Below are 27,426 nucleotides of genomic sequence, written 5' to 3' on the forward strand. Positions count from 1 at the left end.
CAAAAAAGTAGGGTTTATTTTAGGGTTCAATGCAGCAACTGGAAAGTGGCACAAATTATACAACAAACTTCCCGAGCATGGGAAGAGTGTCCAGCACTAGCATTGTTACTGAAAATGGAGGAACCTGCAGCAGGCTTTGCATGGTGTAGGGATTGATAGCCAGCATCAGAAATAATACACTTACAGGTAGAAAAGAACAGAGCTTTACAGACTTTTGGATGTAACATTGTTTCTATCATCTAGCAATTTGTCATTTCGAGGAAGCAGTTCCACAATTAACATTGTTCACAATGGCAATTTCTTAGGTGTACTTGAACTAATATCACACTATGATCCCGTTATGCAAACTCATTATCTATCATAGGAAAGTCATAACGAATTTATTGAATTATGTGGTCAGCATGTTTTGAACACGATTCTGGAAGAGAGGAGTGAATCTATTTAAGTTTCTGAGATATGTGACTCCAGATGTCTCCCATACAGAACAACACATGAAAGCTTCCATCTGAAGCAAGTCAAAAATATAATTAATCAGAGAAACTTTGGATTTTACATTCCCCAGATGATATCTAATCACTGCTTATTTTTGTAGGTTATTTTAAAGCAGTAATATTAAATGTAGTTTAATGAAGGATAATATACAAAGTGTATGTTGGCGTGTGTAATCATGCGAGTGATTTTAGCATGATTACAAAAGTATATAATTGACTACTTATGTCTAAAACGGCAGTTTATAATCTTCTCTACCCGCTAGCAGTCTAGTGATGTAGCAGAATTCACCAAAAACATTTCATACAGAAGGTGATTCAAGCAGCCAGTATCAGGGCAGAAATGGGAGCCAATCGTAATTCAATTCCTCATGGCCAATCAGAATGAAGTGATGTTTGAATCTTGGCAGGGCAGTCCTGACAGGGACATTTCATGGTACCTTTCTCATGTGAGCTTCCTGGCTACGCCTCTGGCCCTGCCAAAGTGATATTAAACAACAGTAAGTTCCTGTTTATATCACAGAGCAACATAGCAGACATGAAGAAAGGCAAAAGTTGTGAAAATTTGGAACTAATGTCAGTCAATTCTCCATCGACAGAGAAACAACCTGAAGCCGGGATATCCCAGCAAAGAAACACAGCAGGTACAGTTCAGAAGCCAATCTAAAAAAGTAAAATAATCTGAGTATAAATATTTTGTCTTTGTACCCGTTTCAATGTCTGTTATGTTGGAATTTATTCTCATAACTAATATAATTCAACTAAATGATTAATTTAATTTAAATTTGTGCAAACTTTGAACCAAGCCTAACAGAACACCTGCTAATCTGGTTTAACCTCAACGTATAAATGAAAGTAACCAAAATTGCACACTTCAATGTTAAATCATATAGTAGGATTTGTAATATTAAGAGAATTTCCTAATTATTAATATTTTTGTTCAAACTGACAAAACATTAATAACATGCCAACTAAAAACAAATGTAAAATGTTACGTTCCTTCCACATTTAAAACTGCATGATGAAGAATGAAGTTAGAAATATCTTTACTAACGGGCTGCAATATTGTAGTTTATTTCTGTAACTTGAATTTAAAGCAGAAATAGTAAAAACATGTATTCAGTGACAACAGTGGTCTAATGTACTTTACAGCAAGAGATGTTTGTATCAAATTATTTTGGTGGACTCAGGATAATTACATGACTGAAAGGCCACTGTGTCATTACTCAAGATGAAGGTAGTCATTTCAGATCAAATCTGTTTCAGAAGTTTCTTTTCATATGACATCTGTCCTAGTTCAAATTAATACCAGGAAAATAGATGTGATTTATGAGAATACAGAGCTTAAATTAAGAAATATTTATTCAACTTAACCTAATGAATCGAGCAAAGTTCATTCAGAAGAAGTTCACATGTAATCTATAAAAGTTTACCGCTATTACAAAAATAATGTAAATATTTGGGAAGCGAAATTCAGCAAATGAAAGGTTTTTATTACCAAGGCGATAGAACAACCAGATTATGAGAGCAGTTCTCAATACCTTCTCTGAGGTTTACATTGAGACACACACACAGTATATATTCAGTGGTTACAACTGACTCTGCAAACTCCAAATATTAGCTTTTGCTTTACAAGGAAGCATAGGCGCCAACTACACGGGAGCTCAAGGGCTTCAGCCCCCCATGAACAGTAAAAATCAGGGCTCAGCCCCCCCTGGAATTTTGATGAGTTACTTAATCATTCAAGGAAGAAAATATTACCCCCGCTATTACCAGAGAAAACAGCATCAGTCCCCCCCCCCTTACCGGAGAAGACAGACAGAGGAACCCCCCCTCCCGGCCTGCTATTACCGGAGAAAACACTGTCACCCCCATCCCTCCCCACCTGCCCCAAGTAATAAGGGTTAACCTCCAGTTACTGGAGTATAATACATACATTTTGGTTTTCCACATAATACAAGAGTCAGCTCTTAGTTGTCTTAGTTTAGAATGCAAGTCAGCTATTATCTGTAATTTTCCTTATTGTTAATTCCTGTTGTTTCCTGCAGAATGCAAGAGTCAGCTTTTAGTTTTCACTTTCCTGTTTAGTAATTCCTGTACTTTCTTATAAAATACAAAGCCAGCTATTATGTTATATTCCTGTTTGAATGCAAGAGTCAGCCTTTAGCTAGAATCCTCCTGCTCAGTAATGCATTCAATTTACATATTTTTCAACTGAATATTAACATTAAATACTAATAAGTGATCATTAGGCCTCTGTAAGACACCATGTAACACATTTGCAATATGCTTTGTATCATATGTTTGAAATTAAAGGCATTTGGTGTGGCCACCTAATGGTTAAGTGAGGTTTTTCCGATTATAATGTGAGAAAACCTATCCTAATAAGAATAAAACAAACTATTTCCTTCTGAAGGTTTGGCTTAGTAAGTTTACTAAGCAAATATGCAAAAAATACAAGTGTCTTGACTATGGTCTGTAGGAGTCCTGAATTTAAGAATAATTTTCTAGATCAAACATTTGAAGATATGTGGAGAGAATTTGATGGTTGTTGCAAAATTGTAAATACTTAGTGGACAGATTATTTCTTGTTTTGTTTTGCTGGGGTTAAACAAAGACCTCATTGCAGAAGCTCACTTTGTTTTTGGCTTGGACATTTGATTTGCTTTATGTGAGAGCTGAATTACACTCTGCTCCTGTGAAGGAATCGGTGTCTCTCTCTTGCTTGTGGTTGTTTTATCCCTCCCTGGATAAGGGCCAATAAATAAATACAAAAAAGATAGTTCCTCATTTCAGGCTATAATCTGTGAATGCTTGTCATGTCTGTTATTTTATGAATCAGCAATAAACCCCTTGTAATAACCCTGAATTTAGTTCAGTTCCCTTTCAGTGTACTTTCCCTCTGACATAGAGTCAAACCCTATGAGTTTTATAACATTGTCAATATGATAATATTAGAAATATGACCTCAAATGGCCTCTTTCTTTCCCAGGACCTCAGAAGAGCAGTGATGGGAGAGTGTCTCTGTACAAGAGGATCTCACTGCTCCTTGCCTGTGTGTGGATCCTCAGTCTCATCTCTGGACTGGCTGTGTACTGTGAGTATTGAACAAGCAGGAGTTCACTGTCAGAGCTGCTCCCACTCTGGACTGGACAGCAGGCTGACAGTGAGGAATACTGCAGCTGTGCTGATAGAGGACTCTCATCTAGACAGGGTGACACCTGTGCAGTCTTCAGCTGAGTCCTGAGCAATTTTACCTTGGCATGTGGCAGCCAGAAAACTATCAGACATTTACAGCAAATGTCTGATAGTCTGAGGGCATTTAACACTGTTTTCTATGCCTATTGAAAGCAACTGTGATGACTTACATTACAATAATCTGAATTAGGAACAGATTTAAAAGCATTGTAACTGAATGCTTCTTATGGTGTCCTGTTGACAATGTAGCAAGACCATAGAAGTGTTCCACAATAGTAATCATAAATACAGTGTTTTCATTTTCTATCTATCCATTTATATATATTTGTTTTCAGTTTTCCTTGGTTCAGTAGACAAGCAGAGTGAGATGTTGAAGCTGCAGGAGAACAACACCGCTCGGATAACTGGTATCTACTTATCTATGCTTGTCATTTACTCAAACTTTTGCATGTTAAATTAAATTCTGTTAGAAATTATAATAAGGTTGTTTTGATTGTTTGTAAGTTTTGAATCTTAATTAAAATTCATAACATCAAGAGTACTTACAAAATGTTTCACATTTGAGGCATGGACATGGTACAAACCACAAACAGGAAATGGGTCCCTGTCAATTCGTACCAGCGACAGCTGGCCCACATGACAATTCTCCCCCATCATACTTAAGCATTTTTAACCATGAGTCTTAGAACACATATACATGCACATATACAGGTGTGTACAGTGCATCCGGAAAGTATTCACAGCACTTCACTTTTTCCACATTTTGTTATGTTACAGCCTTACTCCAAAATTGATTAAATTCATTATTTTCCTCAAAATTCTACAAACAATACCCCATAATGACAATGTGAAAGAAGTTTGTTTGACATTTTTTCCAATGTATTAAAAAGAAAAAACAAAAAAAGCACATAATCATCTGATGGATCGGACCACACGGGCCAGCCTTCACTCCCCACGTGCATCAGTGAGCCTTGGCCGCCCATGACCCTGTCGCCGGTTCACCGCTTTTCCTTCCTTGGACCACTTTTGATAGGTACTGACCACTGCAGACCGGGAACACCCCACAAGAGCTGCAGTTTTGGAGATGCTCTGACCCAGTCGTCTAGCCATCACAATTTGGCCCCTGTCAAAGTCGCTCAGATCCTTATGCTGGCCCATTTTTCCTGCTTCTAACACATCAACTTTGAGGACAAAATGTTCACTTGCTGCCTAATATATCCCACCCACTGACAGGTGCCATGATAACAAGATTATCAATGTTATTCACTTCACCTGTCAGTGGTCATAATGTTATGGCTGATCGGTGTGTATATACAGTGGGGGAAAAAAGTATTTGATCCCCTGCTGATTTTGTACGTTTGCCCACTGACAAAGAAATTATCAGTCTATAATTTTAATGGTAGGTGTATTTTAACAGTGAGAGACAGAATAACAACAAAAAAATCCAGAAAAACGCATTTCAAAAAAGTTATACATTGATTTGCATGTTAATGAGGGAAATAAGTATTTGACCCCTTCGACTTAGTACTTGGTGGCAAAACCCTTGTTGGCAATCACAGAGGTCAGACTTTCTTGTAGTTGGCCACCAGGTTTGCACACATCTCAGGAGGGATTTTGTCCCACTCCTCTTTGCAGATCCTCTCCAAGTCATTAAGGTTTCGAGGCTGATGTTTGGCAACTCAAACCTTCAGCTCCCTCCACAGATTTTCTATGGGATTAAGGTCTGGAGACTGGCTAGGCCACTCCAGGACCTTAATGTGCTTCTTCTTGAGCCACTCCTTTGTTGCCTTGGCTGTGTGTTTTGGGTCATTGTCATGTTGGAATACCCATCCACGACCCATTTTCAATGCCCTGGCTGAGGGAAGGAGGTTCTCACCCAAGATTTGACGGTTCATGGCCCCGTCCATCGTCCCTTTGATGCAGTGCAGTTGTCCTGTCCCCTTAGCAGAAAAAAATAATGTTTCCACCTCCATGTTTGATGGTGGGGATGGTGTTCTTGGGGTCATTCCTCCTCCTCCAAACACAGCGAGTTGCTAAAGAGCTTGATTTTGGTCTCATCTGAGAGCACTTTCACCCAGTTCTCCTCTGAATCATTCAGATGTTCATTGGCAAACTTCAGAAGGGCCTGTACATGTGCTTTCCTGAGCAGGGGGACCTTGCGGGCGCTGCAGGATTTCAGTCCTTCACGGCATAGTGTGTTAACAATTGTTTTCTTGGTGACTATGGTCCCAGCTGCCTTGAGATCATTAACAAGATCCTCCCGTGTAGTTCTGGGCTGATTCCTTACCGTTCTCATAATCATTGAAACTCCACGAGGTGAGATCTTGCATGGAGCCCCAGACTGAGGGAGACTGACAGTTATTTTGTGTTTCTTCCATTTGCGAATGATCGCACCAGCTGTTGTCACTTTCTCACCAAGCTGCTTGGCGATGGTCTTGTAGCCCATTCCAGCCTTGTGTAGGTCTACAATATTGTCCCTGACATCCTTGGACAGCTCTTTGGTCTTGGCCATGGTGGAGAGTTTGGAATCTGATTGATTGATTGCTTCTGTGGACAGGTGTCTTTTACACTCCCTTTAAGAGAGTGCTCCTAATCTCAGCTCGTTACCTGTATAAAAGACACCTGGGAGCCAGAAATCTTGCTGATTGATAGGGGATCAAATACTTATTTCCCTCATTAACATGCAAATCAATGTATAACTTTTTTGAAATGCGTTTTTCTGGATTTTTTTGTTGTTATTCTGTCTCTCACTGTTAAAATACACCTACCATTAAAATTGTAGACTGATAATTTCTTTGTCAGTGGGCAAACGTACAAAATCAGCAGGGGATCAAATACTTTTTTTCCCTCACTATATATATATATATATATACACATATATACACACACACATTTTATTATTTATCATAATGGTGATTTTTCTTAATTGTCGTGGGGACGAATTGTCTGTGACAAATTGAAGTGCTTCCACAAAAAAATTATATTAAAAATAATAATTTTAGATGTTAAATTCTGTACTACAGATGAATGACATATTGTTCCATTTCCAAAAGGGTTTTCCCTCACAGCATGCTTTATGTTATTTAAGCACAAAGGAGCTTTAAAATGCTTCGATCTAGAGCCAGATTCATTCAGGTTTTTTGGTCCGATACCGATACAGATAATTGGGAAGCTACATTTCTTGATTCCCAATATATCTGACGATACTTACTTTTTTGTTAGCATGCAAAACAGTCATTTTCTGGCATGGGTCCCTCACATCTCTCCCTGTCAGAAAGAGAAATTGTGTCAAATATGCACTGAAGGCAGGATTTTGTACATTTTTACATTTTAAATAATCATCTTAAAATTAATTTTCATCATAAATAATAACCACAAATCAAATATTGTAAAAATAAATTAGAATAAGGTAGAATAAAGGAAAAATATACAAATATGCATGTTTTATACATTAGAACAAATACAATTTCACACACAAGAAGACAAGTGAGGATGTTCTATACATTAGAGCAAATACTATGGTAGTGTTAAGTGCTGGTCTAATTTATATTTACACACATCAGGTTCTCTCCAGTCCTGCTCAATACTGCCGATCACACAGTGACAGGTTATAGTACCAGCAGCACAGCACAGCTGCATTGTTTAAAAAAAAAAATGTATTTAAAAATGCCCTTGAAAGTGTAACTTATTTAATACATATGTTAAACATGTCACAATACAAATCATAGGCAAAACACAATGTAGGATTTGACATAGTTTTATAAATATAGTGTACACTCACCTAAAGGATTATTAGGAACACCTGTTCAATTTCTCATTAATGCAATTATCTAACCAACCAATCACATGGCAGTTGCTTCAATGCATTTAGGGGTGTGGTCCTGGTCAAGACAATCTCCTGAACTCCAAACTGAATGTCTGAATGGGAAAGAAAGGTGATTTAAGCAATTTTGAGCGTGGCATGGTTGTTGGTGCCAGACGGGCCGGTCTGAGTACTTCACAGTCTGTTCAGTTACTGGGATTTTCACGCACAACCATTTCTAGGGTTTACAAAGAATGGTGTGAAAAGGGAAAAACATCCAGTATGCGGCAGTCCTGTGGGCGAAAATGCCTTGTTGATGCTAGAGGTCAGAGGAGAATGGGCCGACTGATTCAAGCTGATAGAAGAGCAACTTTGACTGAAATAACCACTCGTTACAACCGAGGTATGCAGCAAAGCATTTGTGAAGCCACAACACGTACAACCTTGAGGCGGATGGGCTACAACAGCAGAAGACCCCACCGGGTACCACTCATCTCCACTACAAATAGGAAAAAGAGGCTACAATTTGCACAAGCTCACCAAAATTGGACAGTTGAAGACTGGAAAAATGTTGCCTGGTCTGATGAGTCTCCATTTCTGTTGAGACATTCAGATGGTAGAGTCAGAATTTGGCGTAAACAGAATGAGAACATGGATCCATCATGCCTTGTTACCACTGTGCAGGCTGGTGGTGGTGGTGTAATGGTGTGGGGGATGTTTTCTTGGCACACTTTAGGCCCCTTAGTGCCAATTGGACATCGTTTAAATGCCACGGCCTACCTGAGCATTGTTTCTGACCATGCCCATCCCTTTATGACCACCATGTACCCCTCCTCTGATGGCTACTTCCAGCAGGATAATGCACCATGTCACAAAGGTCGAATCATTTCAAATTGGTTTCTTGAACATGACAATGAGTTCACTGTACTAAACTGGCCCCCACAGTCACCAGATCTCAACCCAATAGAGCATCTTTGGGATGTGGTGGAACGGGAGCTTCGTGCCCTGGATGTGCATCCCACAAATCTCCATCAACTGCAAGATGCTATCCTATCAATATGGGCCAACATTTCTAAAGAATGCTTTCAGCACCTTGTTGAATCAATGCCACGTAGAATTAAGGCAGTTCTGAAGGCGAAAGGGGGTCAAACACAGTATTAGTATGGTGTTCCTAATAATCCTTTAGGTGAGTGTATATATACAGATATACAGATATATGTTCTTCAGAACAGAATGACATAGTTATTGGACCAGTCAATTTAGTTTTTTTAGGAAACATATTTAGAATCTGCCTGGGGTTGTCTTTCTAATCTTTCCATCACTATTCAATTATTTCACACTTTTCAGTGTGAATCCATAGGACAGTAGATTAAAAATGAATTGGTATTAAGACCTTTTCCAATTCATCAATTTCTTCAGCTCAACTGTTTAACTGTGCAGATAAAATAACCTGTCTCAATAAATCATAGATACTCATCAATACAAACCATCACAGCCTGCCTTCAAACTGCTGTATCTGCTCTGTAGATTGGAGATTTCATTCTCCTTTTGCTGTAGTTGCTTCTTCAGTTCTGGGTGACAAAGACATAATTAATGGACCCATTTCACATGAGGTTTTGCCCCAGGGGATCTTATAAAATCCCTCATTGAGAAACCTTAAATTGACAGTTCACTAAATCCAGGTAAAAAACACATTATTCAGGGGTCTTCTCCAGTTAGCAGTTTGCTCATACACATTTGACTATAGGTGCCAATATACATATATTTGTTTACAGTAGCCTCCACATTTATTCATGCCCCCCCCACCCATCTCCTTATTTCTTCACAGTGTGAACTTCACCTTTTTAAGTATCAACAATAACACTGGTGGCCATGTCAGTTTTGTTTCATCTAACCATAGAGCATGACCCCAAGAGTCATTAAGTTGCTGTTTGGCAAATTCTGTCCATAACATAAAATTCATGCAGCCAAAGTTGCATGGTATGTTTTGAGACATTGTATCCTGATGATGCCAGACTGTATCGGAGATCTTCAATCATTATCTGTGGATTTGTGGATTTGTGGATTTGCCACCCATATCATTTTTCTTACAGCAGGTGGAGGCAATATTTTTCTTGTATCCTTTTCCTGGCAAGATAATGAGTGTGTCAGTGCTTTTGAACTTTATTGATGGAAGTAGATACTATTAAGTTATTTTTGTGTTAGACATTTTCCAAGTCAATAACCTTTTGCCTGTGTTTGGACATTTCTATGACTTTGACCATGACATTGAATGCTACTAATAAATAATAAACTAATAAATTGATTCTGTGTCCAACCTCCTTTTATGCCCTGGGGGAACAGGACACCTTTGGAAACTTCAATACAAGTTCCAGACTCTTCCTATTAACCTCCAGACAACAGAAATTTTGCACAGTACTATTTTCATGAGATTGCATTTTGTAATACTTAATACTTGAAATTATTTTAATTCAGAAAGACAAATTGCAGAATTACAAATTATTCAATTTATCAAGGATATGAATAAATATGTAGGCCACTTTATATATTTGGCACATATTCCACCGATAATGCACCGATATATTTTCTCAAACTATTGGTTAAATATTTTTTTTAATTACCATAAAATCCTTCATGAGACTTCAGACAATAAATAAATACATGTTTATTTGGTTTTACAGTCATTATTATAATTATTTACCATTATTTTATAACATAGTTATGGTGCTTTTGTTTGCCTGGAGGCTCCGACTCCACAGTGATTCTCATGCACAGCTGAGCGATGTGGTTAAACAAAACACCCCCATTGAGAAACACAGGGCTCATAAACTAATAAACACGTGTTTCACTAAAACCATCATAACCCATATAAAGCATTTTTGAAGGCTGTGCTGCATTTGAGTATCCATGGTTTTGATTAGTGTTTATTTTTGTCATGACTGAAGATTACAGTATACTATGGCATAGATATATATTGTTACTGAAAAGTTAATTCAATCACTTTTCAAAATTCACAATAGGAATTAAAATAAAGAAAAACAGTAAATGTTCACTGATGATGTTGACTTGGATAGCAGCAAACAAAAACTGTCTCCAAATGACAAGCAAGCTCAGATCACAGTAAAACATCTAAAGAAAATTTGTGAAAAACACATCTCTCAGACAATGTTCGATAAAACTGAAACTATACACTCACCTAAAGGATTATTAGGAACACCATACTAATACTGTGTTTGACCCCCTTTCGCCTTCAGAACTGCCTTAATTCTACGTGGCGTTGATTCAACAAGGTGCTGAAAGCATTCTTTAGAAATGTTGGCCCATATTGATAGGATAGCATCTTGCAGTTGATGGAGATTTGTGGGATGCACATCCAGGGCACGAAGCTCCCGTTCCACCACATCCCAAAGATGCTCTATTGGGTTGAGATCTGGTGACTGTGGGGGCCAGTTTAGTACAGTGAACTCATTGTCATGTTCAAGAAACCAATTTGAAATGATTCGACCTTTGTGACATGGTGCATTATCCTGCTGGAAGTAGCCATCAGAGGATGGGTACATGGTGGTCATAAAGGGATGGACATGGTCAGAAACAATGCTCAGGTAGGCCGTGGCATTTAAACGATGCCCAATTGGCACTAAGGGGCCTAAAGTGTGCCAAGAAAACATCCCCCACACCATTACACCACCACCACCAGCCTGCACAGTGGTAACAAGGCATGATGGATCCATGTTCTCATTCTGTTTACGCCAAATTCTGACTCTACCATCTGAATTTCTCAACAGAAATCGAAACTCATCAGACCAGGCAACATTTTTCCAGTCTTCAACTGTCCAATTTTGGTGAGCTTGTGCAAATTGTAGCCGCTTTTTCCTATTTGTAGTGGAGATGAGTGGTACCCGGTGGGGTCTTCTGCTGTTGTAGCCCATCCGCCTCAAGGTTGTACGTGTTGTGGCTTCACAAATGCTTTGCTGCATACCTCGGTTGTAACGAGTGGTTATTTCAGTCAAAGTTGCTCTTCTATCAGCTTGAATCAGTCGGCCCATTCTCCTCTGACCTCTAGCATCAACAAGGCATTTTCGCCCACAGGACTGCCGCATACTGGATGTTTTTCCCTTTTCACACCATTCTTTGTAAACCCTAGAAATGGTTGTGCGTGAAAATCCCAGTAACTGAGCAGACTGTGAAATACTCAGACCGGCCCGTCTGGCACCAACAACCATGCCACGCTCAAAATTGCTTAAATCACCTTTCTTTCCCATTCAGACATTCAGTTTGGAGTTCAGGAGATTGTCTTGACCAGGACCACACCCCTAAATGCATTGAAGCAACTGCCATGTGATTGGTTGGTTAGATAATTGCATTAATGAGAAATTGAGCAGGTGTTCCTAATAATCCTTTAGGTGAGTGTATATATATATATATATATATATATATATATATATATATATATATATATATATATATATATATATATATATACAATATAAAATAAACACCCAGGAGAGAGAAAGCACCTGCAGAACAAGCAACATTAATTCTCCAAGGTGCAGGACACTTAATTCAATAAGAATTAAGTCAAATCTGGGCTTTTCGCATGAAATCCTCTCAGACCAGTTTAACCCTCTTCTGTCTCCCATACAGAGCTGCAGAGAGAAAAGGAGACCCTTCAGACAGAGCATTCAGTCTTACTGAGGAACAACAAGAATATGACAGAGAGTTGTCTCCTCACAGAGAGATCCAACACTGGTGAATATGCATATTGCATATTGTTTTGCATTAATGTTTAAAAATGATATATTAGTATCAGAACAGATTATAAAGATAAGGGTCAAATATTTGGCAAATAAAAAGTGATGTACACTGACTGGGAGAGACCCCAGAAAAATTTGTTTTAATTTTGTCTAGTTACTGTATTTCTTATGTAATCTTGTGCTTGATCAGGTAAGTCTCCTATTTAAGATTACACAATAGACACTGTTGAACAAGCTCTAATAGTGTGCTCCATTCACATTGGAATGATTGTGGGAGTGTGTCTTGCCTGATTAATCAGGGTGCTTATATTTTAAATATCTTGCACTCAATATTGTGCTCTCACCCAGTCACCATGTACATCATTATTTGCTGTCAAACATTTTGTGTGCATATATATATATATATATATATATACACCGATCAGCTATAACATTATGAGAACTGACAGGTGAAGTGAATAACACTGATAATCTTGTTATCATGGCACCTGTCAGTGGGTGGGATATATTAGGCAGCAAGTGAACATTTTGTCCTCAAAGTGGTTGTGTTAGAAGCAGGAAAAATGGGCAAGCGTAAGGATCTGAGCGACTTTGACAGGGGCCAAATTGTGATGGCTAGACGACTGTGTCAGAGCATCTCCAAAACTGCAGCTCTTGTGGGGTGTTCCCGGTCTGCAGTGGTCAGTACCTATCAAAAGTGGTCCAAGGAAGGAAAAGCGGGGAACCGGCGACAGGGCCATGGGCGGCCAAGGCTCATTGATGCACGTGGGGAGTGAAGGCTAGCCCATGTGGTCCGATCCAACAGATGAGCTACTGTAGCTGAAATTGCTGAAAAAGTGAATGCTGGTTGTGATAGAAAGGTGTCAGAACACACAGTGCATCGCAGTTTGTTGCATATGGTGCTGCGTAGCCGCAGACCAGTCAGGGTGCCCATGCAGACCCCTGTCCACTGCCGAAAGCGCCTACAATGGGCACGTGAGCATCAGAACTGGACCACGGAGCAATGGAAGAAGGTGGCCTGGTCTGATGAATCACGTTTTCTTTTACATCACGTGGATGGCTGGGAGCGTGTGTGTCGATTACCTGGAGAACACATGGCACCAGGATGCACTATGGGAAGAAGGCAAGCCGGTGGAGGCAGTGTGATGCTTTGGGCAATGTTCTGCTGGGAAACCTTGGGTCCTGCCATTCATGTGGATGTTACTTTTTCAAGTACCACCTACCTAAGCATTGTTGCAGACCATGTACACCCTTTCATGGAAACGGTATTCCCTGATGGCATTGGCCTCTTTCAGCAGGATAATGTGCCCTGCCACAATGCAAAAATGGTTCAGGAACACAACAACGAGTTCAAGGTTCAAGGGTGTTGACTTGGCCTCCAAATTCCCCAGATCTCAATCCAAATCGAGCATCTGTGGGATGTGCTGGACAACCAAGTTTGATCCATGGAGGTGCCACCTTGCAACTTACAGGACTTAAAGGATCTGCTGCTAACGTCTTGGTGCCAGATACCACAGCACACCTTCAGAGGTCTAGTGGAGTCCATGCCTCGATGGGTCAGGGCTGTTTTGGCGGGAAAAGGGGGACCTACACTATATTAGGCAGATGGTCATAATGTTATGGCTGATCGGTGTACATATATATATATATATATATATATATATATATTACAGAACAATGATATTCATCCTCTTACAACCCACAGACCTGCACAGAGAAAAAATATATATAAATAGTTGTCCTCAATCAGAAGGTAATGACCCAAGTGAAGATCTTAAGGGGATGGTCAAAACAAGCTGGAGGTCAGATGTTGGCGATCAGAACATTGGAGACAAGGCAATAATTGTGGTCGGTAAAACAGGCGAGTGGTCGTGGGATCAGACAAACAGAATGGAGCAGGGAAGGCAGTAATCAAGGAATGATAGGACAAGAAACCGCTAAGACTGTTAATAGGACGTAAGCAAGACTTTGCAATAAATGAGGGGAGCAGAGGGATATACATACACAGGGCCAGCAGACAGCAGAGGAGTGGTGTGCTGGACCAATGAGAGGAAGAGGTTCAATTAGACTAAAAGCACATGGGGCTTGAAATGAAATGACAGGACTAGATTTCAGGCAAGGATGACCTCGGGTGCCACACTGGGGAAGTGCGATGTGAGAACATTACAGTCACACAGCAAAAACACAAAGAGTTCTCATACAAACAAAAGTCAATACTGTCATATTCTAATATATAAATCAATTGTTGTGTTTGACACCTAGAACTGAAAAAGCAACTGCAGAACAAGGAGAATGAAAACTCAAATCTACAGAGCAAATACAGCAATGTGAAGGCTGGCTGTGATGGTCTGTATTCATGTATATCTATTTGTAATTGTCCCTTTAACTGCTTACAGTGCCAGGAGAATGGGTGGGGTTTATGAGTAGATAAGGATGACTCTTGAGTGTATCAAGTCATTTACATGTATATATATATATATATATATATATATTTTTTTTTTTTTATTATTATTTATTTATTTATTTATTTATATTTTTTTTTGTGGTTCTTGTTTTCCACAAAAACTGGTTTGATTACAAATGCATCCAACTATGTGTCCACAACATGATTTTTAAAGGGGAATTTCGAAAGGTTTGTATTTTGTATTTTTATTTTTTTAACAGTTCATTACACACCTTGCATTTTATTTGTGTGTTGGGGGGAGAGGGTGGGGATGGAACTGAACGAGCCTGTATTTACAAAAATCTCGGATATACTTTTTATGCCTCCCTAGTGCATCCTGCCCTGATTCTTGTAACTTGTTGCGAGGTTCCATTTTGTAGTAAACATCTGAGTTAACGTAGCACTAATTATGTTGTCCTGTGCAGTAGGGTAGGCAATGCTCCAGGTTTGCTGGCTCCGGCTCGGGAGTGGCTCCAGAGTCTCAGTTCTAGCTCAAGGCCGGCTTAAATCAAATGGCGACATTTGCAAAAGTCAATACTGAGATCCCATCATTTGAAAAAACTCCTCCCCTGAACCCATATGAATACTTTTACAAGTATGTGCCAGCTGAGATGATGGCATAGATCAGTAGTTCACAAACTTTCTGGGTGGCGCCTCCCCAAAAACATTTGAGTCACAGCTCACTCCCCCCCATGTCTCACACGGTCATATTTATATTAACATTTATTTTTTTGAAAGCCCTAATTCTTAACAAGGATGAATACACTTTAATACTTGTTTGCATTTCACTTTTCACTATTTTATTTGGCCATTTACATTGGAATCTCTCTGCATGAACCTATTCTTACTCCATCTAGTGCTGCTCACTCAAATTAATGAAATGGGTGAGCCTGAAGATACACTAACGCCCTCTTTCCATTTCGTACGATTTTACCCATTTTATATATATTTTCAACTATTCGGTCTCATCCTTAGTTATATATATACACTCACCTAAAGGATTATTAGGAACACCATACTAATACTGTGTTTGACCCCCTTTCGCCTTCAGAACTGCCTTAATTCTACGTGGCATTGATTCAACAAGGTGCTGAAAGCATTCTTTAGAAATGTTGGCCCATATTGATAGGATAGCATCTTGCAGTTGATGGAGATTTGTGGGATGCACATCCAGGGCACGAAGCTCCCGTTCCACCACATCCCAAAGATGCTCTATTGGGTTGAAATCTGGTGACTGTGGGGGCCAGTTTAGTACAGTGAACTCATTGTCATGTTCAAGAAACCAATTTGAAATGATTCGACCTTTGTGACATGCTGCATTATCCTGCTGGAAGTAGCCATCAGAGGATGGGTACATGGTGGTCATAAAGGGATGGACATGGTCAGAAACAATGCTCAGGTAGGCCGTGGCATTTAAACGATGCCCAATTGGCACTAAGGGGCCTAAAGTGTGCCAAGAAAACATCCCCCACACCATTACACCACCACCACCAGCCTGCACAGTGGTAACAAGGCATGATGGATCCATGTTCTCATTCTGTTTACGCCAAATTCTGACTCTACCATCTGAATTTCTCAACAGAAATCGAAACTCATCAGACCAGGCAACATTTTTCCAGTCTTCAACTGTCCAATTTTGGTGAGCTTGTGCAAATTGTAGCCGCTTTTTCCTATTTGTAGTGGAGATGAGTGGTACCCGGTGGGGTCTTCTGCTGTTGTAGCCCATCCGCCTCAAGGTTGTACGTGTTGTGGCTTCACAAATGCTTTGCTGCATACCTCGGTTGTAACGAGTGGTTATTTCAGTCAAAGTTGCTCTTCTATCAGCTTGAATCAGTCGGCCCATTCTCCTCTGGCCTCTAGCATCAACAAGGCATTTTCGCCCACAGGACTGCCGCATACTGGATGTTTTTCCCTTTTCACACCATTCTTTGTAAACCCTAGAAATGGTTGTGCGTGAAAATCCCAGTAACTGAACAGACTGTGAAGTACTCAGACCGGCCCGTCTGGCACCAACAACCATGCCACGCTCAAAATTGCTTAAATCACCTTTCTTTCCCATTCAGACATTCAGTTTGGAGTTCAGGAGATTGTCTTGACCAGGACCACACCCCTAAATGCATTGAAGCAACTGCCATGTGATTGGTTGGTTAGATAATTGCATTAATGAGAAATTGAGCAGGTGTTCCTAATAATCCTTTAGGTGAGTGTATATATATATATATATATATATATATATATATATATATATATATATATATATATTTATACAATATAAAATAAACACCCAGGAGAGAGAAAGCACCTGCAGAACAAGCAACATTAATTCTCCAAGGTGCAGGACACTTAATTCAATAAGAATTAAGTCAAATCTGGGCTTTTCGCATGAAATCCTCTCAGACCAGTTTAACCCTCTTCTGTCTCCCATACAGAGCTGCAGAGAGAAAAGGAGACCCTTCAGACAGAGCATTCAGTCTTACTGAGGAACAACAAGAATATGACAGAGAGTTGTCTCCTCACAGAGAGATCCAACACTGGTGAATATGCATATTGCATATTGTTTTGCATTAATGTTTAAAAATGATATATTAGTATCAGAACAGATTATAAAGATAAGGGTCAAATATTTGGCAAATAAAAAGTGATGTACACTGACTGGGAGAGACCCCAGAAAAATTTGTTTTAATTTTGTCTAGTTACTGTATTTCTTATGTAATCTTGTGCTTGATCAGGTAAGTCTCCTATTTAAGATTACACAATAGACACTGTTGAACAAGCTCTAATAGTGTGCTCCATTCACATTGGAATGATTGTGGGAGTGTGTCTTGCCTGATTAATCAGGGTGCTTATATTTTAAATATCTTGCACTCAATATTGTGCTCTCACCCAGTCACCATGTACATCATTATTTGCTGTCAAACATTTTGTGTGCATATATATATATATATATATATATACACCGATCAGCTATAACATTATGAGAACTGACAGGTGAAGTGAATAACACTGATAATCTTGTTATCATGGCACCTGTCAGTGGGTGGGATATATTAGGCAGCAAGTGAACATTTTGTCCTCAAAGTGGTTGTGTTAGAAGCAGGAAAAATGGGCAAGCGTAAGGATCTGAGCGACTTTGACAGGGGCCAAATTGTGATGGCTAGACGACTGTGTCAGAGCATCTCCAAAACTGCAGCTCTTGTGGGGTGTTCCCGGTCTGCAGTGGTCAGTACCTATCAAAAGTGGTCCAAGGAAGGAAAAGCGGGGAACCGGCGACAGGGCCATGGGCGGCCAAGGCTCATTGATGCACGTGGGGAGTGAAGGCTAGCCCATGTGGTCCGATCCAACAGATGAGCTACTGTAGCTGAAATTGCTGAAAAAGTGAATGCTGGTTGTGATAGAAAGGTGTCAGAACACACAGTGCATCGCAGTTTGTTGCATATGGTGCTGCGTAGCCGCAGACCAGTCAGGGTGCCCATGCAGACCCCTGTCCACTGCCGAAAGCGCCTACAATGGGCACGTGAGCATCAGAACTGGACCACGGAGCAATGGAAGAAGGTGGCCTGGTCTGATGAATCACGTTTTCTTTTACATCACGTGGATGGCTGGGAGCGTGTGTGTCGATTACCTGGAGAACACATGGCACCAGGATGCACTATGGGAAGAAGGCAAGCCGGTGGAGGCAGTGTGATGCTTTGGGCAATGTTCTGCTGGGAAACCTTGGGTCCTGCCATTCATGTGGATGTTACTTTTTCAAGTACCACCTACCTAAGCATTGTTGCAGACCATGTACACCCTTTCATGGAAACGGTATTCCCTGATGGCATTGGCCTCTTTCAGCAGGATAATGTGCCCTGCCACAATGCAAAAATGGTTCAGGAACACAACAACGAGTTCAAGGTTCAAGGGTGTTGACTTGGCCTCCAAATTCCCCAGATCTCAATCCAAATCGAGCATCTGTGGGATGTGCTGGACAACCAAGTTTGATCCATGGAGGTGCCACCTTGCAACTTACAGGACTTAAAGGATCTGCTGCTAACGTCTTGGTGCCAGATACCACAGCACACCTTCAGAGGTCTAGTGGAGTCCATGCCTCGATGGGTCAGGGCTGTTTTGGCGGGAAAAGGGGGACCTACATTATATTAGGCAGATGGTCATAATGTTATGGCTGATCGGTGTACATATATATATATATATATATATATATATATATATATATATATATATTACAGAACAATGATATTCATCCTCTTACAACCCACAGACCTGCACAGAGAAAAAATATATATAAATAGTTGTCCTCAATCAGAAGGTAATGACCCAAGTGAAGATCTTAAGGGGATGGTCAAAACAAGCTGGAGGTCAGATGTTGGCGATCAGAACATTGGAGACAAGGCAATAATTGTGGTCGGTAAAACAGGCGAGTGGTCGTGGGATCAGACAAACAGAATGGAGCAGGGAAGGCAGTAATCAAGGAATGATAGGACAAGAAACCGCTAAGACTGTTAATAGGACGTAAGCAAGACTTTGCAATAAATGAGGGGAGCAGAGGGATATACATACACAGGGCCAGCAGACAGCAGAGGAGTGGTGTGCTGGACCAATGAGAGGAAGAGGTTCAATTAGACTAAAAGCACATGGGGCTTGAAATGAAATGACAGGACTAGATTTCAGGCAAGGATGACCTCGGGTGCCACACTGGGGAAGTGCGATGTGAGAACATTACAGTCACACAGCAAAAACACAAAGAGTTCTCATACAAACAAAAGTCAATGCTGTCATATTCTAATATATAAATCAATTGTTGTGTTTGACACCTAGAACTGAAAAAGCAACTGCAGAACAAGGAGAATGAAAACTCAAATCTACAGAGCAAATACAGCAATGTGAAGGCTGGCTGTGATGGTCTGTATTCATGTATATCTATTTGTAATTGTCCCTTTAACTGCTTACAGTGCCAGGAGAATGGGTGGGGTTTATGAGTAGATAAGGATGACTCTTGAGTGTATCAAGTCATTTACATGTATATATATATATATATATATATATATATTTTTTTTTTTTTATTATTATTTATTTATTTTTTTTTTATTATTTTTTTTTGTGGTTCTTGTTTTCCACAAAAACTGGTTTGATTACAAATGCATCCAACTATGTGTCCACAACATGATTTTTAAAGGGGAATTTCGAAAGGTTTGTATTTTGTATTTTTATTTTTTTAACAGTTCATTACACACCTTGCATTTTATTTGTGTGTTGGGGGGAGAGGGTGGGGATGGAACTGAACGAGCCTGTATTTACAAAAATCTCGGATATACTTTTTATGCCTCCCTAGTGCATCCTGCCCTGATTCTTGTAACTTGTTGCGAGGTTCCATTTTGTAGTAAACATCTGAGTTAACGTAGCACTAATTATGTTGTCCTGTGCAGTAGGGTAGGCAATGCTCCAGGTTTGCTGGCTCCGGCTCGGGAGTGGCTCCAGAGTCTCAGTTCTAGCTCAAGGCCGGCTTAAATCAAATGGCGACATTTGCAAAAGTCAATACTGAGATCCCATCATTTGAAAAAACTCCTCCCCTGAACCCATATGAATACTTTTACAAGTATGTGCCAGCTGAGATGATGGCATAGATCAGTAGTTCACAAACTTTCTGGGTGGCGCCTCCCCAAAAACATTTGAGTCACAGCTCACTCCCCCCCATGTCTCACACGGTCATATTTATATTAACATTTATTTTTTTGAAAGCCCTAATTCTTAACAAGGATGAATACACTTTAATACTTGTTTGCATTTCACTTTTCACTATTTTATTTGGCCATTTACATTGGAATCTCTCTGCATGAACCTATTCTTACTCCATCTAGTGCTGCTCACTCAAATTAATGAAATGGGTGAGCCTGAAGATACACTAACGCCCTCTTTCCATTTCGTACGATTTTACCCATTTTATATATATTTTCAACTATTCGGTCTCATCCTTAGTTATATATATACACTCACCTAAAGGATTATTAGGAACACCATACTAATACTGTGTTTGACCCCCTTTCGCCTTCAGAACTGCCTTAATTCTACGTGGCATTGATTCAACAAGGTGCTGAAAGCATTCTTTAGAAATGTTGGCCCATATTGATAGGATAGCATCTTGCAGTTGATGGAGATTTGTGGGATGCACATCCAGGGCACGAAGCTCCCGTTCCACCACATCCCAAAGATGCTCTATTGGGTTGAAATCTGGTGACTGTGGGGGCCAGTTTAGTACAGTGAACTCATTGTCATGTTCAAGAAACCAATTTGAAATGATTCGACCTTTGTGACATGCTGCATTATCCTGCTGGAAGTAGCCATCAGAGGATGGGTACATGGTGGTCATAAAGGGATGGACATGGTCAGAAACAATGCTCAGGTAGGCCGTGGCATTTAAACGATGCCCAATTGGCACTAAGGGGCCTAAAGTGTGCCAAGAAAACATCACCCACACCATTACACCACCACCACCAGCCTGCACAGTGGTAACAAGGCATGATGGATCCATGTTCTCATTCTGTTTACGCCAAATTCTGACTCTACCATCTGAATGTCTCAACAGAAATCGAGACTCATCAGACCAGGCAACATTTTTCCAGTCTTCAACTGTCCAATTTTGGTGAGCTTGTGCAAATTGTAGTCGCTTTTTCCTATTTGTAGTGGAGATGAGTGGTACCCGGTGGGGTTTTCTGCTGTTGTAGCCCATCCGCCTCAAGGTTGTACGTGTTGTGGCTTCACAAATGCTTTGCTGCATACCTCGGTTGTAACGAGTGGTTATTTCAGTCAAAGTTGCTCTTCTATCAGCTTGAATCAGTCGGCCCATTCTCCTCTGACCTCTAGCATCAACAAGGCATTTTCGCCCTCAGGACTGCCGCATACTGGATGTTTTTCCCTTTTCACACCATTCTTTGTAAACCCTAGAAATGGTTGTGCGTGAAAATCCCAGTAACTGAGCAGATTGTGAAATACTCAGACCGGCCCGTCTGGCACCAACAACCATGCCACGCTCAAAATTGCTTAAATCACCTTTCTTTCCCATTCAGACATTCAGTTTGGAGTTCAGGAGATTGTCTTGACCAGGACCACACCCCTAAATGCATTGAAGCAACTGCCATGTGATTGGTTGGTTAGATAATTGCATTAATGAGAAATTGAACAGGTGTTCCTAATAATCCTTTAGGTGAGTGTATTTCTATGTTAATGCGTTTCTAAAATATTGTAGCAGATTCCTGGCGAGCTCATTTTCCATGACTCGATGACATTTTGGAGCTGCAAGTTATTCTTATGTATTTATTTTACCATAATTATCACCTCACATGCTGTGTTTTTTGGTCTGAAACTATCAATTAGTGGCTTTAACAGACGCTGCTATCTGACAATCCACTATTCTCATTGGACTGAATCTCACTGACTGGATATGGAAGAGTCCAATAACCGAGAACTGATTTACACTCTTATTATTTGGGACAGTACAGTTTGTTTTTAATGTGTGTAAGTGTGGAAAAAGTCGTTTTATAGAGATAGGTAGATGCAAAAGAAATAAAATTATCCAATCATGGGCCCCACAGTTTGGGAACCACTTTTTCATGCACAACCAACGAAAACTTAACATAGGCTGAAAATAGCAAGCTAACCTTAACTGTGAGGGCTGATACTTGGGTCAAATAGTTAGCTAGAACATTACGCAAAAATGACTGTTAAAAATCGATGGCAACCTACACGTTTCTCACCTTGACCTTCTTCGGGTTTGGATCAATTTTCTGTTCTGATCTCAACAAGTCTGGGCAAGTAGGAACCAATCAGAGGCAGCATTTTTTTTGATGTCATCATGTAGACAGTATTTTTAAACTACAAAATACAAAACACTAAAGTATTTTGATACAAAATATGAAGCCATTTCCATCAACCCTATCAAATACAAATTACAAAATCCTATCATGTGTCATAAATACTGCCCATCCCTGATTAGAACACATCAAAACACATAAAACTGTGATTTTAAGAAATGGTGTGACTTACCCTTAAATACTGATTCTGGTTATTAAGTGTCATTGCATGGAAAGTATACATTCTTATTTCCATTTATTTATAACAACATTTGATGTGTTGTGTGAAGTAGCTTAAGAAGTGTTGATGTTGATGTTCAGAAAGTCTCTAAGAAGAACCACAGTGCTTATAAACCTGTAATACTGTGTCCGGTTCTCAAAAGGGGAAGAGGGAGTTGTCCTTAAACCAGGTAAATCAAACAACAATTGTAGGCTGATTGAATGACCAACAGGGACACTGCATGTTGTGATTTATCTTTCCGGTGTCAGAAGGATTCCAGGTTTCCACAGAGAAAATGTAGAACTTAGCAAAGTATTTCATTTCAAACAATGTTTTAAATACATGCATACATTATTAAAATATAGTTAGTGCTATAGTGTTTTAATTATTTATATATATATATATATATATATATATATATATATATATATATATATAAATCCATTTCAAATATGTAATGTTGCTTTCTGGATATTATTTTATTTGTTCGATATCAGCAATAATGTCTCTAAAACATTAAGAATATTGAACATTTTTTATTATGTTTACATCTGTATGCGTTACATCTTAGTCCCAACTCTCCCCATGTTTACCACCAGATGGCACTCTGTTCCAGTCTTTCCCTACTTTTCATCTTTTCATCTTCCCTGGTGCTAGGTTAATTCAAGTCAATCACTTTTCAATTAGCAGACCTGTTCCCAGTTTACCTGGTCCATCATAGCAGCATATACTGTAAACCCCCTCATTCCCTCAGTTTGGTGCCAAGTCTTGTTTATTCTTCTGTCACAGTCTGAGCATTATACCTGATCTTGTTTGCATTCCCCTGGTTTTGGCTAGTTCTTTTTTTCTTGGATTATTGGCTTCCCTGCTCTAACCTGTTTGCCTGAGCCCACAACCACTTGCCTGTTTCTTTGACCTTCATTGCCCTATTTGAAGGTCCATCCACTACGGAGTCCCGTGACAGTATCAAATTTGGGTAAGACTGGATCTGCTGATACAAAGAGGTTGGAATGTCAGCAGATATAGTCTTTATGGCTACAGGATGGCAGGTGTTATTAATACCTGTCTGTTTCCATACGTGTTCAATCAGTTCCATTAGCTCAGGTAAACAAATTACTAGGTGCAGGATTCATTCCAAATGTTGACCCATCCACTAATAGAAAACTACAAGCTGGTACATCATAGCTGTTACATTGATGAGGAGAAGAATATATTGTCTTACGGAAAATGAAGTCGCCACTGAGTTTTTAGTTTTCTATTAGCGAATGGTTCAAAGATCTAATTTCAGCCAAGATATATTTCATCATGTAGGACACTGTGGGCAGCAAGGAAAGGAAGATCCCTCCCCTCAATTATTCCCAAAACTGTAAACCAATCTAAATGCATCTTGTTTGTAATCTAAAATGATTGCTTTATTTTGTGTACATTTTGCGCTAATTAAAAACAAATCTGCTTCTCTTTTTCAGTGTGGAAGTGGCTTCGTTATGTAGCAGGTACAGATTTTTTTATCTGCAATTAGAAAAACAAAACTTTCTATTTTGTGAATTTAAAAAGTCTTAAAATTCATGAAAAAAAGGTTTAGTAGTGTTTGAGGGAATATCCTTTTGCCCTACTTTTCCTTGGACCCAATCTTGATGCCTTCAGTTGAGGTACTTCAATTATTAAAATATAATATTTATTTATTTAATTATGATATGTATTTATTTCTTACCAGAGTTTTCATAGCAACTGCTGTGACTGTCTTCTTCATGTTTCTCTCCTCTCTGCTCCACAGTGGATGTGACTCTGGACCCCAATACAGTGAATCCCTTTCTCATCCTGTCCGAGGATGGGAAACAAGTGAGACATGGAGATGAACGACAGGTTCTCCGCAACAATCCAAAGAGATTTGATTATGTTATCTGTGTCCTGGGAAAGGAGAGTTTCAGTTCAGGGAGACACTACTGGGAAGTGGAGGTGGGGGAGAAGACTGCGTGGACTTTAGGAGTTGCCAGAGAGTCCATCAACAGGAAGGGGAAGATTACAGTGAGCCCTGGGCTTGGATTCTGGACTCTGACTCTAAGGAATGGGAATGAGTTAATGGCTGCTACTAGCCCCCCTGTCCTCCTCCCCCTGAGCCTGAAGCCCCGGAAGGTGGGGGTGTTTGTGGATTATGAGGGGGGGCAGGTCTCCTTTTACAATGTGGAGGCCAGGTCTCATATCTACACTTTCACTGACACCTTCACTGAGAAACTCTATCCTTTCTTTGGCCCTGCTCTCACTGAGGGAGGTAAAAACGCAGCCCCACTGATCATCTCTCCTGTCCATCATACAGACTGAAGGAGGCAGATTCTCTGTGGTGTGTGTGTGTGTGTGTGGGGGGGGGGGGTAATAACTGAAGGGGGGTTATTACTGAGAGTAATAACAATGATATTAAGATCAGTTATATCAGGTGTGAAATGCCCAGGTTAACTGAAATGACCTGCCAGCCGGAGACAATCTGAAACCTCCAGCAGTCAGTCCAGTCGTTTCACACACTTACTGCTGCAATGTGATTGTCTGGCCAGCAGGGGAAAGGCTGTAGTCATGTATGTGTCAGGCAGTCAGTCTTCAGCTACAACAGTTTGTTCCAGACCCCCACCCCTCTCTATGTAAAGAATCACCTGCTGTTTCTAATTTCAATTGTTGGCCTTCAGGGTTGATCTTGCAGTCATCTCCAGCTCTGACTTACCTTGACTTTAGTGCCTTTTCAGGTTTCTTAATCTCCTCTGTTCCAGACTAAAGAGGCTCAGTTCTTTGTAGCCTGGCTGCCTGGCTGTCTGTCTGTCTGTGTGGGGGTGTGTGACATTCTCTAACCATCACATGTTGAACAATAGGGTTTACTATACTGATGCAGGACAGTGCCCTGTCTAGATGCCAAATATATTCTAATTTTAATACTGTTGCAGCAAGATTGTGTTACTCATGTGTAATCTGTTCAGACTGTACCTGTAATTAAGTAGTCTGTTCCCCTGAGTGGTTTAGCTTTCCTGTAAATTTGAATGTTTTATATAATGTTTTCTTCACACTGCTTCCTTTAAAATTGCTAGTATTCGTGTTGTTTATTGATTTCCACAATGCCCCTTTCCCCTTAGCTCTTAACTATGACTTCACACCTTGTCTGCACTTGTTAGCTATTACAATGTAGGATGTAGGACTTATTTTATATTAACTATATTTCTGGCCTATGCTCTTACATCAGTCTGAACCTGTTATTGTATTATGTTTTGATCTGTAATTTTATACTGTATTATTGCACTTTTGTATGGCTCTTATATTCTCTAAGTCACCCTGGATAAGCGTGTATGATGATGGAAGATGATGATGATGATGATGATGAAGAATGTGCAGCTCTGTGTATTGCTCCATGCAGGTCAGATTCACTATAGTTTCTGTGTAGCTGATTTTCATAATCTTCATTATGATGGTATGTTCTTTAGAAAAGCTTTAGATGAGTCTTCATCACTGGAGTGCTTTGTTATATTTGAATAAACTACTTTTGCATTATATTAAGTTGGGCCCTGAGTGTTCCTTGTCTGCGTATCTGTTTAAAACTTTGCTAATGCTCTAAATGACCATGCAAAACTAGACACTAAGGTATCCATAATAAACAACTATAAACACTCTATTAACATGTTATGTTATAAAATGTTATATGACACTACACATTATAAAAATTAGCCTTTGTTTGTTATAATACATTATACTATATTTATTAACATAGTTTATAGCAGGTATTGTAACACGACATTAACATGTACACAATCTATTATAATCTGCCATGCTATTTATTAGGTGCTATAAAACATTTTATAATTCTATTTAATTACATTTACTATAAGAATAGTACTTTATATGTTATAACTCTACCTATAGGAAATGCTTATAAGTACCATTTATAAATTAATTTAACTGATATATCTCCGAATTGTGATTCTAAGTATGCTATAGTATATCATTGTGTTATACTGTATGTGTATGTTTCCCATTACATTGTATTACAAAAGAAAATAAATAGCAACTTTTGTTTTTGCTTTTATATCCTGCAAAACATGCAACTGGGATAAAAGCATTGCATATCCCTTAGAATAGATGATGTCCATACCTTCCCAGACATGTGGATAATTGATAACTATGTTAATTCAGTTTCTGTTGAATAATTTGTAATATAACAAGCCCAACGCTGCTGTGCTATCTGGGTTGATATTGGGATACATTTCTATAAATTCTGATGTATTGTATATTTGTGTGTATTATGCAAAATAGTCCTTTCTTTTAACCATTGTTATGTACAAATAAATATATGTTAACATTTTGTAATGTTGTTATACTGTTTGTAATATATTTTAGTAATTCTTTCCAAACATTAAGTTCTGTATTTTATAGAAAGTCCACATATCACTGCATTAAATATTACAGTCATTTGTAAGAGTATTCTCTTCTTCTTAATATGAATTACTTATTCATTAAATGCATCATCCATGAGCCACTGTAAATGTATTTGATTATTTGATATGTTAATCAGAAGGATTGAAAAGAAAATTAAGACAATTGTGAAATTAACTTGTTTCTATTTAGATTTGTAAGCATTCATTTAACTCATATGAGTCTTTTTAAATACACATGCGCAACAATGCATAGAAATCTAGGACACGGAAC

General features: G+C 39.4%; 1 protein-coding gene across 1 annotated transcript; it reads left to right on the forward strand.

The window, feature by feature from the left end:
• Nucleotides 1-1,025: 1,025 nt before the first annotated feature.
• On the forward strand, nt 1,026-25,092 carry LOC136767867 (E3 ubiquitin-protein ligase TRIM39). The gene is made up of 9 exons (XM_066721918.1): nt 1,026-1,132; nt 3,481-3,585; nt 4,022-4,093; nt 12,133-12,237; nt 14,505-14,588; nt 17,115-17,219; nt 19,501-19,584; nt 24,216-24,242; nt 24,524-25,092. The coding sequence occupies exons 1-9, from the start codon at nt 1,027-1,029 to the stop codon at nt 25,066-25,068; spliced, it is 1,233 nt and encodes a 410-aa protein (XP_066578015.1). The 5' UTR covers nt 1,026; the 3' UTR covers nt 25,069-25,092.
• Nucleotides 25,093-27,426: the final 2,334 nt, after the last annotated feature.

The sequence above is a fragment of the Amia ocellicauda genome, chromosome 14, assembly GCF_036373705.1.
Source record: "Amia ocellicauda isolate fAmiCal2 chromosome 14, fAmiCal2.hap1, whole genome shotgun sequence".
NCBI classification, from domain to species: Eukaryota; Metazoa; Chordata; class Actinopteri; order Amiiformes; family Amiidae; genus Amia; species Amia ocellicauda.

What these genes read in the sequence shown, in the direction of transcription:
- LOC136767867 (XM_066721918.1), top strand. Translation starts at nt 1,027, where the DNA reads ATGAAGAAAGGCAAAAGTTGTGAAAATTTGGAACTAATGTCAGTCAAT. An exon ending in CCAGCAAAGAAACACAGCAG is followed by an intron (nt 1,133 to 3,480) that starts GTACAGTTCAGA and finishes TTTCTTTCCCAG; the next exon opens with GACCTCAGAAGAGCAGTGAT. An exon ending in CACAGAGAGATCCAACACTG is followed by an intron (nt 12,238 to 14,504) that starts GTGAATATGCAT and finishes TTTGACACCTAG; the next exon opens with AACTGAAAAAGCAACTGCAG.